Raw genomic sequence first — 15,975 nt, 5'->3', positions numbered from 1 at the left:
GCGCGCACTGATTCCACTGCCAAGAGGCACCCAGAGCAGCCAGATTCGTAGAGACAGGACACGGTCGAGAGGTTACCAGGGGCAGCTGTTGCTTAATGGGTACCGTGCTTTAAAAAAAAAAAAAAAAAGATTTTATTTACTTATTTGACAGAGATCACAAATAGGCAGAGAGGCAGGCAGAGAGAGAGGAGGAAGCAGGCTCCCTGCCATGCAGAGAGCCCAATGTGGGGCTCAATCCCAGGACTCTGGGATCATGACCTGAGCCAAAGGCAGAGGCTTTAACCCACTGAGCTACCCAGGCGCCCCGGGTACCGTGCTTCTACTCATGGTGATGGAAAGCTGTGGAAAGAAGTGACCACTGCATTATGCTGCGGATGTAATTAACACCACTGAAAACCAGGTAAGATGGCACATTCTGTCATATATATTTTATAATGGTTTTTTAATGCAATGTATCTACAAAACTAGTGGACTGTACCCTTTACACAGGCGAAAGCGCAATGTTTGAATTATTTCTCAATAAAGCTCGTATAAAAAAAGAAAACATGGGGCACCTGGTGGTTAAGTGTCCTCTTGATTTCGGCTCATGTCATGATCTCAGGGTCGTGGGATTGAGCCCCGTGTCCCGGCTCAGCCGGGAATCGGCTTGAGATGCTCTCCCCCGCCCTTCAACCCTCCCTGCCGCGTGCATGCGTGCACTCTCTAAAGTAATCTTAAAAATATATAGATATATATACCAGAAACTTCAAGAAATGCAAAAATAAACAAACAAAAAACAAACAGAAAAGCCCTGACATACTCCCCTTCACGCCTCTCTCTGTGCTCGCGAATTTGCAGGGCTGCCCGGAGAAGTTTAGGATCCAGGATCCGCGCCAACCTGGTGCCGATCTGGTGTTAAGCTGGTTCTCTCTGGGTAGATGGAACCAGGGGCATTTAAAATTCCTTTTGATTTGCCTACATTTTCTCACTTTCCTGTAAGGCGCATGCCTCGCTTTGATAATTAAAGTAAGAGACAGAAAAGGAAGGCAGCGAGGGGGAGAGAAGGGCCGGGAAGAGGAGGGGAGGGAAAAACTTTGCAGAACCAGCCCAAACTTGTTTGCATTCCAGCAGGTGGGCCCATGCCTTCTGGTGTCTTGGGGGGCCAGAAGGCTGGGTCTTCCCTCCCAGAGCCTGGGTCGCAGGAGTGCGTGGTCCTCACTCTCCCCTTCTGTCCTTTCCCGGAGCTGCAGGAGCACAAGTGGTCGCTTCTCTCAAGCCGGGCAGGCAGGCAAGACATCTGGAGTCCCACATGCCAAACCCATGATGCTCCAGCGAATCCTCCCAGCAAGGACACCCATTTCATAGAGGAGGAGACTGAGGTTCGAGGGATGGAGCCCAGGCATGGCTGGCCCTAGGCCTGAGCCCCCTCCCCACCCCCCCACTGGGCCTTGCTGCCCCGGGAGCTGGACTAGGCAGTCCTGGGGCCTCGGCATGCCCTCTCACGCCAGCCTCCCTGGCTCAGCCCTCTTGGAGAAGGGCACCCGACCTGCTGGGCAGCTTCTGCCCCCCTCCTTACTCAGAATGTCTGTGTTCCCACTGCCTCCCTCCCTAGGAGTCCCAGCTCACCAGTCAGTAGCCTTTTGAACCCCCACCTCCTCCGGCTTGCTAGTCCTCTGCCTCTCCCACCTCTCTGGGCGGGGCCCCAGCCCACCTGCACTGCCTGGAGCTGCTGCGGGCAGCGGAGGGGTTTGAGGAGGGGGAACTTCCCCCTCCCAGATGCACACACCCACCTCGTCCCTCTGCCAGGAGAATACCCACAACTCTGGGTCCCCCCCCAACTTCCTCCTGGGTCCTGTCCTGATCACTTGGCCTGGTCGTGCCCCTCTGTGGGCCTGGGCTCCCGGCACGCTAGGCCAAGTTCTGGATTCCAGAGGGCTCGTCCCTCCCCAGAGCCTCCCCTCCGCCTGGGGCAGAGTTTCCCCATGGTGCCTGGTGCGTGGCCTCCGTGGATCTGAATCCTGACTCTGGGGCATGAAGGCTGAGGGGCTGACTTCTCTGGGCCTGGCCTGTCCAAGCACGGGGAGAATGACAGGCCAGAAGTCACGGGGTCTGAGCAGTGATGAGGCTCCTGCAGGTGGCGGTGGGCGCAGTGCGGTCTAAAAGGGCTCAGGAGACCGGGCGGTCAGGAAGTCCTGTCAGGGTGACCTTGCCCTGGTGGCTTCAGTCTCTGGGCCCCCTGGTGACACTGATGGCACTGCCGGGCAGGACCTTGTCATGCACCAGCCCCCAGAGCCAGGAGAGGGATGGAATGGGCAGGTGGACTCGGGGCTCCTGTCTTCCCCCACTTCCCGCTTCCTCCTCCCCGTCCCCAGGACACAGGCCCTCCCTCCTCCCTGGGCCTCCGGGGGTGGGGACCTGCAGCCTCCCACCCCCACCCCAGAAGGGCTTTCTGGGGTTTCTGAGAGGACCTGCTGCCTGTTTTGGAGGCCCCTGAACACCGTGGTTCCCAAGTCGACACCTTCCGCCCTGGGGGAGGTGGCCTTGTGTCAACAGCCGAGAGGAGGTGTGAAGGCGGCCACAGTGGCCCGGGGACGGGGGTGGGGGGTGGGGGGCTGGCCTGGCCCTTTCTGCTCCCCGGTAATGAGAATACCACACACTGCTGCAGCCCCCCATGTGCCCAGCCTCTCCTTCCCTCCCATGTTCCCACACCCAGGGCTTGGCAGGAACCCTAGGGGGAAGCAGGCGAAGAAGACCTAGAGGGCAGAGGCCAGGCCTCCCCCAGGCTCCGGGTCCTCGGACCTGCTCCCGGGGGCCCTGCACGGCCTGCCCAGGGGAAAGAGCAGCTGCGGGACTTCCAGGAGCGGGGCTGGGGGCGAACAGACCGGAGGGCCTGTGCTGAGACACGCGGAGCAGGCTGGGCCGCCGTCACTGGCCTCCCACAGCCTCTTGCAGGGCCGGAGCTGACTGAGAATGTTCAGGGGCCAGCCTTGGCCTCTGTGCCCTTCTCCTGGGACTGCTGGCCTGGGGCAAAGTTGGGGAAGTGCCCTGGGGAGGATGATTCTCCTCACCTGTATGAAAGGATCGTGGACACCGGACTGCACCCCACTGGCCGGCCGAGCCAAGGGTCGTGGTGACTTGATGGTTCCAGGTTGCTCTGGAGGCCCGCTGAGCCAGACTTCAGGCACAGAGAACAGGGGAGAGAGTGTCAGGGGTGCTGAGGCCCTGGGAGGCCTCGGTGTGCACCCCCAGCCCGAGACAGCCTGCAGGGGCCCCCGTGGCTCCTCACCCTCATAGAGCCAGGAGCCCTGAGGCGGCCGCCCCACCCTCTCCCTCATTCTTGGCCTCAGCTCTGAAAGTACCTCAAGGGTTGTCATGTCTAATCCCCTCATTTTATGGGGCTTGTCGCTGTTGGCAGAGGCAGACACAGCCATCCACCCCAGCTCCTGCCCGTGCCTAGCATGTGCTCGGCTGGCCTCTTCTTGATCACCTCCACAAACAGGCCGCTCCCGCCCTCAGACAGATCTTCCCACCTTAGGAAGTTCTTCAGTCTCCCTGGAGTCTTTCCTTCCAGGCACCTGGAGACGGCCATCCTATCGTATCCTGAAGTTTGTGTTTTGTGCATAAAACATCCCCAATTCCTTCGACTATTTCTCTGGTGACCTGGCTTGAAGCCTCGTCACTAACCTTGCCGTCCATGGCTAGGGCCTGCTTCCTTCCATCATGAATAGTGGCCCCCACATTTGACCACGTACTCGGGCAATGACCTTCCTGCAGAGCGAACAAGAAACAGTCACCTCTTTGACTGAAGATCCTGTTTCTCGAAAATGGAATGACCTTGTTTTCCACACGCGCTGCTAGTTACGAGCCACCTGACCCCCAAACTGTGGGAGGATTTGTGGAGCTCTGGGGATCCCACCTTATTCGATCTGGTAGGGCTGCTCCTGCCTGTCAGCCTCTCTCTAGATCCTGGCTGTTATCCAATTCGCTTGCTGCGATGGACCCTACCCCCACGTAGACCAATTCATATCTTCATTCAAGGTCATAACGATGCCCTTGACGAGGCTGGGAACAGAGGCGGTGGCAGCGTCGCCGTAGACCTTCCTCCGGGAGAACACGCAGCCACTCATCTGTGGGAACATCGAGTCTGTTATGAGTTCACTCAACCGCCATCCAGCTCGCGCAGCCCTATTTCTTGACAGGGATACCCTGGCACTTCTTCGTTACAGGAGTCATGTGTGGCCGCTCGTGTACACCGAACGTCAATAACTTGGACAAACAGGTGATTTGTTTTCTCTCATGTTGAAGAAATTCAGGGACAGACAGTGCTGGGCCAGTATGATGCTTACACACAGTGCCCCAGGCTTCTGTCAGCCCCATCATCCTCAGTGGACGACTTCTGTCCTTGGGACCATTTCGGTGTCACCAAATGGTTGCTGAAGTTCCAGCCATCACATGTTCCAGGAAGAAAACATAAGGGGTGCCTTAAAGAGCTTTCCTAGGAGTGCCTGGGTGGCTCAGAGGGTTAAAGCCTCTGCCTTTGGCTCGGGTCGTGATCCCAGGGTCCTGGGATCGAGCCCCACATAGGGCTCTCTGCTCAGTTCCCCTCTGCTTCTTTCTCTCTCTCTATTTGTGATCTCTGTCAAATGAATAAAAAAATAAATTAAAGGGACGCCTGGGTGGCTCAGTTGGTTAAGCAGCTGCCTTCGGCTCAGGTCATGATCCCAGCGTCCTGGGATCGAGTCCCATATCAGGCTCCTTGCTCGGCGGGGAGCCTGCTTCTCCCTCTGCCTCTGCCTGCCATTCTGTCTGCCTGTGCTCGCTCTCTCCCCCCCCCTCTCTCTGATAAATAAATAAAATCTTAAAAAAAAAATAAATTAAAAAAATTAAAAAATAAAGAGCTTTCCTAGAAGCCCTATCCAGTATTTCCGCTAACATCTTACTCGCCGTTCCGTGAGCAAGACAGCCTGGGACATGTGTTTTGGCTGGGCACTCTGCCACCCACAATAATACCCAGTCCTGTTATTTAAAAAGATATAAGAACAGAGGCTGTAACAGATGCTGTGTGTGCAACTAGAAGGGCCTGTCATACCCGTGAACATTCTACTGACCATGCTTCCCTGACCTAAGCACCTCTTCCTCCCAGCACAGGAAGGAGACGGTGAACCCAGAGCCAGTGGCCTGCTGAGGCCCAGAAGTTAATCACCTTTTCCAAGAGCACTCAGTGGAGGATGTCCCTCCTTGCAACAGGAGAGTAGGAGGAAGAAAGAAGGAGAGCCCCCCGTGGGGCAGGGCCCAGGCCCGGCTTGCTCACCAAGCACCATGCACCTGGGGCAGGTTCCTGCACAGAGGAGGAATGCTTGAGGGTCCCAGAAGCAAGCTGGACAAGCACCTGGGCCAGGACCCAGCCCATCAGAAGCAGGTTCAGATCCTCCATTTCCTAGCCTTAGCTGGGCTGGGCTGGTGGGCTCTGGATCCAGGCATCCGAGCTTTCCTGTTTCTGCTGCTCTGCAGCTGTGGTGACCCCTGCTGCTAGTCAGGGGCTGGAGAGCCCTGCTAGCGATCCCCCCCCCCATCCTCGGTCCACAGAGGAAAAGGGCCACAGGTAGAGGAGGGTGATAGGGCAGGATGCGCCTGGTCTGGTGCTGGAGTCTCGGGAACGGAAGCAATCGCCTTCTTCTAGGGCCAAGACTAAAAGATACCGGCCTCCTTCCCCCCCGCCTAGTCCTTTACCTACTTCATTCTGCTGCCCCTGAACTTGCCAAAAGCAAGACTCACACATGGAGGCTCCGTGCAGAGCACTATGACAGACGTCATCTTTATTTACCGCAATAGTCACCCCGGAAACCAGAATCCTCCCCTTGGGAGATGAGAAAACACATACTGAGTTGCCCATGTTCTCACAGCTTAGAAGGGGTGGGGCTGGGACTCGAAGCCCAGGGCAGTCCGATTCCACGGCCCAGACTCCACCATCAAGCAGCACGGCCTCCCTGTGCTAAGCGCAGGCCCGGTGAGCGGGGTGTGGGGGGGGTGGAATCATTTTGGCTTCCCCTCCTGATGGTCTACAGTGCGTCCCGGCGCTTCCAGAGCCTGGCTGAGGGGCCTGGTGAAGAGCCCGGCTAGAACCTACAGTCCAGCGTCCCAGTCAGTGTGAGGCCCGGGCTCTGGGACCAGCCCAGACCCAGAGAGGAGGCCAGGCTATCGTAGCGAGGCAGGAGAGCAAGCAGGGGGCTGGCTCTGTACTGGCGGTGGGCTCCCCTTACTCACCAAATCCTTTCACAGGAAACTCCTCCAGGCTGGCTCTGAGGGTGGGCATAATTCTGGATTTTCGGACCCTTACTGGAGGTCACGAGGCTGTTGCACCTCTCCAGCTCTACAGACCTATGCACAAAGCAGTGTTATTTGGCAAAAATAAACACACACTAACGATGCATCAGTAAGAAAAAAAAAGATGCATTAGTAAGAGCCTGACCAGGGCACATGGGCTATAGACTATGACAGAAGAATTAAAAGAGATGAGTCAGAAAAACAGTCCCAGCAGCACATTCATCTGAAACTTCAGGATCCAGATCAGGAAATACATAAGAAACCTGACAGATCTTGTTCGCCCCTCTCAGTTACACATAAAACAATTCCCAGCCGGTATAGCCCTGAGCGCAACCAATAAAGTGTAGGATCGACTGTTTTCTAAGTCCCCGCCACCCTTAGGAAAAAGTTAGGTTTTTGTTGTTGTTGTTGTTCTAACTTGGTTTAAATCCTTTTAAGTTGTGAAATACTGCAGTGACTTCCTGCTTCTTTCCAGAGAAAAGCCCGTTTGGATTCAAGGTCACTGTTAAGTGAGTCACCTTTTTCCCCGTGCTGTGGACAAACTAGAAATTTCCTCTGCTCCTTCATGGCAGCTAGGATCACCTAAACAGGGGTTGCCCTGACCAACGTCGTTCAATGCCAATTATTCCTTCAACATCAAGTTAGAGCGGTAACTCGGGCACATTTTCTCTGATATTGAAAAAAATAATAATAAGTCATGAGCCGAAAGTGGTGTCATCTCCTCGCGGAAGGTTTGCCGGCGCCTCTTGCCATTTTCCTTCTGGTTACAGTGATCTGCTCTAATGTTTGTATAATGTTTAAATGTTCATCCATTTAAATCGCCTATGACCGTCGAGGAGTCGGCTGGTTCTCTCCTGACAGGACGTGCCGTAAGACATGCTGTTGACTGAAACAAAGCAAGTGACAGGGTCCCCCGACGGGGCTCAGCCGGCTAAGCTTCCCACTCTTGATTTCAGCTCAGTTCATGATCTCAGGGTCGTGGGATCAAGCCCCGCATCAGGCTTGGTGCTGGGCGTGGAGCCTGCTTGGGGTTCTCCCTCTCCCTCTGCCTCCCCTGTAACACCTCCGTCAGGCTCCCCGCTCACCGGGGGGTCTGCTTCTCCCTCTGCCTCTGCTCCACGCCCCCCCCACCATTCATACGCCTTCCTGTTCTCTGAAATAAATAAAACCTTAAAAAAAAAAAAAAGAGAGAGAGAGAGAAAGAAAGAAAAGCAACTTACAAACAGGCCGCCATGTTCCCTCATTTACATACGTGGCCGTGTGGGCCCTGTGTGGAGCCACACGTGACAACCTGAGCGTTGCTTCCTTTGCTGAGGGACCCTAGCTTCACCTGTAACGCTCCCACTGCGGCCAAAGAGAATGTATTCCTTATGTAATTTGTGTAACTAAATGTTTCTTTGTAGGCACAAAAACTACAAGGCCATTATTTATTACTTCAAGCGGATACAAGGCCATCTATCCCAGAAACATCATCATGTTGACCTTTCATTACTAATGCCCCCCCCCCCCTTCACACTTCTGCTCTAAGGTCCATCTGGCAATCCTACTTCTTAGCCTGGCCCCAGCCAAGCTGTGCTCCTGCTTTCCACATCAGCGCTGCTGCACACTGTCCTGGAAGGCCCTCAGCAAGTCCCACTGCCAGGCCTTTCCTTAAGCAGTTCCCACAGCCCGAATGCTCCCTACCTGCCTCTCTCCTTAACCAAGTCCTACTCATGGTTCAAGGCCCAGTGGCAACCTCTCCAGCCCTGTGGCCAGAGCCCTATAGCCCCTGGCCCTCATCTGGCCCTTAGCCTCAGAGTTCAACCCTTTCTCTGAAGATCACGAAGGACACTGATGCCTCCTTTAAACTGTCATCACGGCTGACTGCCATCTCCACGTTATATTATGAGACTGTAACAACAGTCCTGCGAGTTGATACTATAGAGCCCAAGTTCAAGCTCAGACAGGTTAAAGGCCCAGCCCAAGGGCACACAGCCAGTTAGGGAACACAGCCTGTTCACTTGCCTCTCAGCACAAACCTGAAATGTCATGAGAGCAGAGACCACAACTAACTTGTTTGTGCTGCTGTACCTGACCTTCACCAGTCGCTAAATAAATACGAAGTAAATGACTATTGGCTGCAGCGTTTTGAAATGTAAGCACCTTCCTTATGGAGTGATCGCGGCAAACATTCCGCTCACCTGCCGGGCCCAGGACTGAACGGATCCAGTCGGTTCCGCTGAGTACCAGCTGACACCCCAGGTGGTGGGCGGTCTGTAGTATTAATGCTAGGAGATTGAAGGAAACTTGTCAGAAGACCTACGTAACTTGTCCCAGGTCACACAGCAAATTGACTCAGGCCTGCCTGGGGCGCTCACCGTCCACTCTTTTCATCACCCACTGCTTCCTATCCCTCTTCTCCAGGCAGCTCTAGTTTTCAGGGGCGGAAACTATCTGTGGGTAGTGAGATGACTTTCCTCCCACTATTCAGCAAACCAGCCAGTGTGGGTTCTGGAAGCAAACCAGGGACGATGCACCTGTATATCCCCCTACTTCCACCCCACCCCCCATCACTGTGGACACATCCCTCCGGGCTCGTCTTGCCACCTTATCCAGCACACCTGTAGACAGTGAGTGGAAGTTACTGGACACCCACCCTCTCCCACTGGGAGGCTAGTGATGCGAGAGGCAGCCCCTCTTGACATGGGTCCACTCCACACATGAGGGAGCGCCTGGCCATCCCTAACAATGGCACTGCCCACCCCTGTCGGGCTCCTGGGCACTCACCACGCACGCACGAGCCCGGGTGGGTGGGAACTCGGTGAGAAGCTTAGCAGCTCCATCCAGATGCGAATTGTCCCTCCCACACTTCCCGGGCTGCAGGGGCCTCCATTAGAGCCCCCGAGGAGTCAGAATCCACACCTCCGCAAATGGGCCCGCTTTCCCAAGGCCCCCCTGCCCAGGCCTTCCCTGGGCTCTGTGGGTTTTGACACCTCTCTGTAACCTGGCAGGGGGCCACCTCTCACCTTTGGTCCAGATAAAAGCTCAGGCCTGGAGGTGGCCGGCCCAGCCTCCCAGAGCCCACTGCAGCCCCGGCCATGGCCCAGTCCCCTCCTCTGCACAGCCTCCCGGGCCACGACCACTGGATCTTGCCCCAGGGCTGGGGCTGGGCCGGCCACCCGGACTCCACGTCCCCGGCCTCCTCCTCAGATTCGTCGGGCTCGTGCCCCTGCGACGGCGCCCGCGGCCCCTCGCAGCCCGCGCTCCCCGCCCGCAGCGCCCGCGCCGCAGAGGCCGCCCCGACGGCGCCAGGACGAGCCCGCAGCGGGCCGGCGGGCGGGCAGCGGCAGAGCGCCAGCGAGCGCGAGAAGCTGCGCATGCGCACCCTCGCCCGCGCCCTGCATGAGCTGCGCCGCTACCTGCCGCCGTCCGTGGCGCCCGCCGGCCAGAGCCTCACCAAGATCGAGACGCTGCGCCTGGCCATCCGCTACATCGGCCACCTGTCGGCCGTGCTGGGCCTCAGCGAGGAGAGCCTGCAGCAGCGGCGGCGGCGGCGGCGCGGCGACGCGGCGACCCCTCGGGGCTGCCCGCTCTGCCCCGACGGCGGCCCCGCGCAGGCGCAGACGCAGGTGCAGGCGCAGGTGGCGGCGCGCGCCCCTGTCCTGGGCTCCGCCGCGACGTGGGGGTCCCCGCCCTCCTGTCCCGTAGCACTAGCGGCGCCAGAGCTGCTGGGGAGCAGGGTGCCCGACGTGGATCCCTGGGTTACACCCCCTTACTGCCCTGCGACGCAGTCGCCCACGCAACTCTCCCAAGGGCCAGCCCCTGAGACGGCCCTTTGGACAGCGTCCCAGGCCTGGTCCGGAACGCAGACGTCCCCAGAACCTAGGAACCAGGCGGTGCCCTGGACGCCGCCCCCCGCGGCCCCGGAGCTTGCTGTCCTATACCAGGTATGCGTGCAATCCCATGCCGCTCCTCTCGAGGTCGTACCCGGGTTCATTGGGAGATGGAGGGAGTGGATAGGCTCCAGTCTGCAGACACTGTTGTGCTCTTTAGATCCTGGTTTATCTAATCCAGCCAAGTTAGGGTTAGAGAGAAGGTGAAGGGAGTGTGGAGAGGACCCTAACCTCCTGGGGAAAGAGGTGGGGTCCCAGGTCACTAAGGACACCACCACGGAGAAGTCTTTGCAACCACGTTAAAGAGGGGGGATCCTCGGACTTGCTCCAGAGGCAAGATGAAAGGTAGGGAGAGGTCCTGGCAGGGAATTCGCTCCAAGTTCTCCACTAAGGTTCGGGGTGAAGGGAGCTGGCCAGCATCAGGGGCAGTGACTTCCAGAGTAGATGGGCTTGGAGCTGGGGACCTTCTTGTTTCCTTTAAGCTTCATTTGCTCATGAGGCCCATGAGTGGATGAATCATGGTCCATAAAAGAGCATATTAAGAACCAAAATTTACTGCTTGATTGCTGTTTGCCCAACACCGTTCTTGGTGCTGTAACTCAGCCAGCCCTCCAGCAACCCTGTGCGGTCGATACTGGTATCATCACCCCCATTTTACAGATGAGAAAACTGAATAAAAGAGGCTGGGCTGAGTTCTTTTTTTTTTTTTTTTAAAGATTTTATTTATTTATTTGACAGAGAGAGATCACAAGTAGGCAGAGAGGCAGGCAGAGAGAGAGAGAGGAGGAAGCAGGCTCCCCGCTGAGCAGAGAGCCTGATGCGGGACTCGATCCCAGGACCCTGAGATCATGACCTGAGCCGAAGGCAGCGGCTTAACCCACTGAGCCACCCAGGCGCCCCAAAAGAGGCTGAGTTCTTAAAACTAGTTAGCAGCAGAGGTGGGATTTGAACCCCTGGAGCATATCCCCAGAGCTTCACCATTTTGCTTCACTGTGTCCGTGGTACCCAGAACTGTCCAGAAACTGCCAGCCATGCTCCAGGGAGCATCCAGGTTCAAGGTCTCAAGTCATCAGGCAGTGGGCCACTAACCAGCTGCTTCTGTCTCTCTTGCAGGGTATTGCTGTGTCTCCAGAATCCTGTCTGTTGCCAGAAACCCCACCGCTCCTGTCCCGCCCAGCATGCCAGAGACTCCAACCTCAGGACCCGTGGGAATGCTGGAGTCACAGTGCCCACGTGCTCCCCAGCTCAGAGGACCAGGGAACAGTCCCTGGCTTCCAGCTTGGTGACCAAAGCCCTTCCCAGAGCTCAGGCCTGCAGCTCAGTGGCTGCCCTGAACTTTGGCAAGAAGATTTGGAGGGGGGCCACCTGGGCATCTTCTAATAGCCTTGCCTGTCCCCTTGTCAGCCAGGAATCAGCCCTCTGGTTTGCAGTGTCCCCTCCTTTGCTACATGCTGTGGTCTTCAAGCTGTTTTTAAGCCAAAGACCTCTTTTCCAAGTGATGTCTTCCACGGAGGTAGTGTTCAAAACAGAGCGTGGGGGGGGCTGCCCTGGCTATAGTCGGGGCTGACGGGGTGGCCTCTACTCCCAGGTAGCCCCCAGAGTGACCAGTGTCTGCAGAGCACGGCTAAGGAGCAAGAAGGTGCTGGCCGCTTGGCCACGGAGTCGTCCAGGCTGGGACTGTCGGGGGTGTGGGTTCTGGGGGTGGGGGGAAGGGGGAGAGAAACCTGTACGCTTGGATTTTGTACTTCTTTTAAAAACAACAAAAATGTGGGCTTGGTCTGTTTTTCTTCCATCAACCTGGATTTTTATTGCCTTTGGAAAAGGAAGAATGCTCCCATCCTGCAGGGACTGTCCTGCTGCTCTCCACCCCCCCCCCCAACTACCCTCTCCACCCCGCAGCTCCCTTCCCCCCCTCCCTCAAACCCCTCCCCCCCCGCCCCGCCCTCCCAAGCCACTGTGACAAGTCTTTATCTCTAGGGACTGCCCTTGGCCTGCTGTGCGTGGTGGCACAAGTCGGGGTTCACGTTTGAGCCTGTTTGCTTGCCTCCAACCCATCACCACGCCCTTGTCCTGCACGCTTCCCCGCTGACACAAAGAACTCTCACAATTACGGCGAAGCGTTTTTGAAGGATGCACCGTGGTTCGCCTCCACAAGTGAGGCCTGGCGTATTTGTTCCAAGGGCTGCCATGAGGAAACAGTGCGCACGGGGTGGCTCGGAGAACAGAAACACCATCTTCTCACAGTTCAGGAGGTTAGCATCCAAAGTCGGTGTCAGCGGGGTTGGCTTTCAGATGGCCGCCTTCTCTGTGTCCTCACATAGGTACGCTGTGGTTGGTGTGCCTGGCTCAATCACTTCTGGTAAGGTCCCCAGTCATACTGGATTAGGGGACCCCCCCACCATGAGAGCTTCTTACCTCTTTACAAGTGCTCTCTCCAAATACATTCTCGTTCTGAAGTCCTGGGGGCTAGAACTTGTCCGTGGATGTTGGGGGAACACAGTTCAGCCCAGAATACCCAGTGCGAAGTGCCAGCGAGAAAACAGCCCCCAACTAACAGCTGGATTAGAGGAAAGTAAGCCGTTAAAGCCCGGGTCGAGGATGGGAATTTTATAAGGTACTTAGGGACCAGAGAGGATGTGACAGCTGGTGGGAGGTGGGGCTGACCACGCTCTCTTCCTTGAGTTACCCGATCGTGTTAATGCCGCCTTGAATAAGGATAAGCTGCACCTCCAGAATCTGGAGGAAAAGAATTGCCACCCGCGGTCCATTGACAATGGCCGCCATGGGCTGGAGCCAACCGTGGTGGTGACTTCATGGTGTCTCTACTGACCGGAGTAGGGGAGAACCGCAGGATGTCGGGGGTGGGTATTGAAGGGTGTTTGCCAAGAAGGGTGAGTGGGGAGTGACCCAGGCAGAAGAAACAGCGTGTCCAGAGTTGACAGAGGTGATGAATAGGGTGGGAAAAGGAGCTCATAGACAAGGTTGTGGGGACCCCGTATGGCCTCTTTCTTAGGTGATGGGGGGCACTGAAGGTAGGGAACTCAGAAGAAGTTGGTCAGAGGCGCAGGTGGTCCCTTTGGCTGCATGGCCACAAAGGAGCCGGGCAGGGAGGCCATGGTCACAGTGCCAGGCTCGAGGAGGGGCAGGAAAACCAAGCACAAGCTGCCTGAGCTCTCAGCTGCGCATAGGGCCGGCCATCTGACCCACTGATGTGCCCGGTAACATCAGGCAAGTCACTCCCTCTCCGTGCCTCAGTTGCCCCATCTCCCAAAAGAGGAACTGGTTTAATTGCCCACTGAAGTGGCTTCTTGCCCTAGCGTTTTAGGATTCAGGTTCTTACCCCAGGGCCTCCTGTCCCTAGGGGTTGCCAGGCGCAGTTGGAAGGATCAGAAAACCTCACACATGATTACATACATCGAGGAGATGGATACAGGGCACGACTAACCTGGGAGCACGTTCCACTCAGCCCTTGCTCACATATAACTGAGCAAACGGAAATCTCCCTGAGCCTCAGTTTTCTCAGCTGTGAAATGAGAAGAGACCCAGTCCCTCAGGATTCTTAGGCAGGACACGTAGTCATTGCTGAATGGAGCCACACGACCTTGCAGTCCGGAGGTTCCCTAACCTGGCTGCCTGCCGAGACACTGGTTCTCGGGGCCCACCCTGAGAGCATGAGTCAGCGCAGTGAGCGGGGACTTAGAAACCTGGGGATTTAGAAAATCCTTAACAGGCTTGGGTTCAGTGGAAATTCCCCACCCCTTCATTTCATAGCTGAGAAAGCAAGCCAAGGCAGAAAAGCCACTTTCCCTAGCCCCCGAGCTAGGCAGGGATGCCTGGCCCCTGACTCCCTATCCAGTGCTCTCTCCTTCCCTAGAAGACCCAAGGTCTTGGCTCCGTAGTCTCACAGCATCTGCACCAAAGGCAAAATTAAACAACTGCCCATCTCCTTCCTTTGGCTCCCAGGGGGGTTGGTCGCTGTCCGGACAGGGAGAGGTGCTCGCTGGTCTTATCACAGAGGGCCATGCCCTTCCAGCTCCAAGGTCAGCTCCCCCGTCCTGCAAGGGCTGCAGTGGAGCCCAAGAGAGGTGCAAAGGCAGGAGAGGCAGCCAGCGTTGCCTGGGAGACATCTGGGTACAACTGGAGTGGGGGGTCCGGGAGCGGGGGCGGGGCGCTTGGGCTGATCTCCCACCCCTGTCCTCAGCCTCTGCATGGGAAGGCTCAAGCCTGCCTCTCACCTCCTTCCATGGCTTCACCTTGGGTGTGCCACTCTTGACGGTGCCTGTCTGCTAAGGGCCGGGCAGGGGAGAGGCGCTGCTGCCTGGGGCCTGCCCTGAACGACTGGTCTTCCCACACCTTCCTGGGGACGCCCCCTCCATCCCCAGCCATAGGAGAACGGACATTCTCTCATGATCCTTCACTGTAAAGGACATGCCTCCTGAGAAGCCTCCTGGGTAAGGGGAGGTGGGAGACCTCCCCCACCGTCCCCAACCCTGCCCAGGGCCTGCCTCCCCACTGGCCCTGAGCAGTCAGCCCACCGCAGAGTGCTGGGCACTGACGAGCAGCTTGAGTTCCACTCTGGCCCCTGCTGTGTGTGCGACTTGGGGGAGGTTCTGCAGGCGGGCGTCGGGCTCTGGGTGCCCTCGCTGGATTCCTGGGGACCTGATTTCCTCCAGACACCCAGGGTGTTGGGTCCCCCCAAAATTGGGTACCCCAATAATGGGTCCGTTATTAAAGAAGCAAGACTGATACAAAGCGAAGGTCAAGCAAAGCTTTATTTCGCGCCAAGCATCAGGAATCAGGCCGACCGTCAAGCAGACGGGTCGGAGCCGCCCCTACAGAGAGGAAGACCCCTCCTTGCTTTGTAGACTTTTATAGAGCAAAGGCCGCGTAGTTGGGCCTGGCCACACACAGGTGGCCAGGGAGATTATAACACACACAGGAAACTCCACAGTTATGCTAGGTGACCAGTTGAATTACAATTTACCCTAGTAGACATTTGATTTAGCCTATCACACCTTGGTTAGGATTGGAGCCAAAAGGCTCCCAAAGGGCGGGGCCCATACTCCTTGGTTGCTAGGAGACAGTATGCGCCCCCCACTGATTGAATACCTCCACCTGGTCTGACCACCCTTGTACTTGGATTTTGTTACCTGGGACTGGTTTCCCGGACTTGCTTTTATTTTATTTTATTTTTTTAAAGATTTTATTTATTTATTTGACAGAGCGAGAGCACAACTAGGCAGAAAGGCAGAGAGAGAGAGGAGGGGGAAGGAGTCTCCCCGCTGAGCAGAGAGCCCGATGTGGGGCTCGATCCCAGGACCCCGGGATCATGACCTGAGCCGAAGGCAAAGGCTTTAACCCACTGAGCCACCCAGGCGCCCCCCAGACTTGCTTTTATATAAGTTCCCCTGGCGGGGGGTGGGCAAGGTCAATTTAAGTTTTACAGCAAACTGGCAGTTCAACCGGGGTGGGGCAGCTCTGGCTGAATGGGCCCTTACAAGGGCATCTGAAGGCCAGCCTGGGGAGCCGTGCGGTGGTGGGAGCTCCCAACAGGTGGGTGCCACAGACCTCGCCCTAGCTCTTGATGGGGGGAGGCCTTCTGTTCCGCGCGGCTCAGAAGCCGGCAACTCGCTCTAGCCCTACTGACTTACTCTTTCTGCGCCTCAGTATCCTTATCTGCAAACCTGAGATAAGAAAACCAATCCTTATCTCCTGGGACTGCTGGGACCCAAATGAGATAATGCGCATAAACACTCGGCCCAGTGCCAGGCACAGAGCCGAGGCTCCCTGGAGTCCAGGT

At 56.7% G+C, this 15,975-nt stretch overlaps 1 protein-coding gene and 1 long non-coding RNA gene across 2 annotated transcripts; one reads left to right on the top strand and one right to left on the bottom strand.

The window, feature by feature from the left end:
• Positions 1–233: 233 nt before the first annotated feature.
• LOC123388121 lies at positions 234–9,626 on the bottom strand. Its single transcript, XR_006602674.1, has 6 exons — positions 9,309–9,626; positions 8,484–8,570; positions 6,244–6,357; positions 3,896–4,106; positions 3,664–3,747; positions 234–3,154 (listed from the first exon to the last, which is right to left on the bottom strand). It is a non-coding gene; the product is annotated as an uncharacterized LOC123388121 (long non-coding RNA).
• On the top strand, positions 9,381–11,942 carry MESP2 (mesoderm posterior bHLH transcription factor 2). The gene is made up of 2 exons (XM_045067262.1): positions 9,381–10,229; positions 11,289–11,942. The coding sequence occupies exons 1-2, from the start codon at positions 9,381–9,383 to the stop codon at positions 11,553–11,555; spliced, it is 1,116 nt and encodes a 371-aa protein (XP_044923197.1). The 3' UTR covers positions 11,556–11,942.
• Positions 11,943–15,975: the final 4,033 nt, after the last annotated feature.

Source organism: Mustela putorius, unplaced genomic scaffold, assembly GCF_011764305.1.
Source record: "Mustela putorius furo isolate JIRA1106 unplaced genomic scaffold, ASM1176430v1.1 tig00003875_pilon_pilon_pilon, whole genome shotgun sequence".
NCBI classification, from domain to species: Eukaryota; Metazoa; Chordata; class Mammalia; order Carnivora; family Mustelidae; genus Mustela; species Mustela putorius.
The sequence above is the reverse complement of the archived record's forward strand: the minus strand, read 5'-3'. Positions and strand labels throughout refer to the sequence as shown.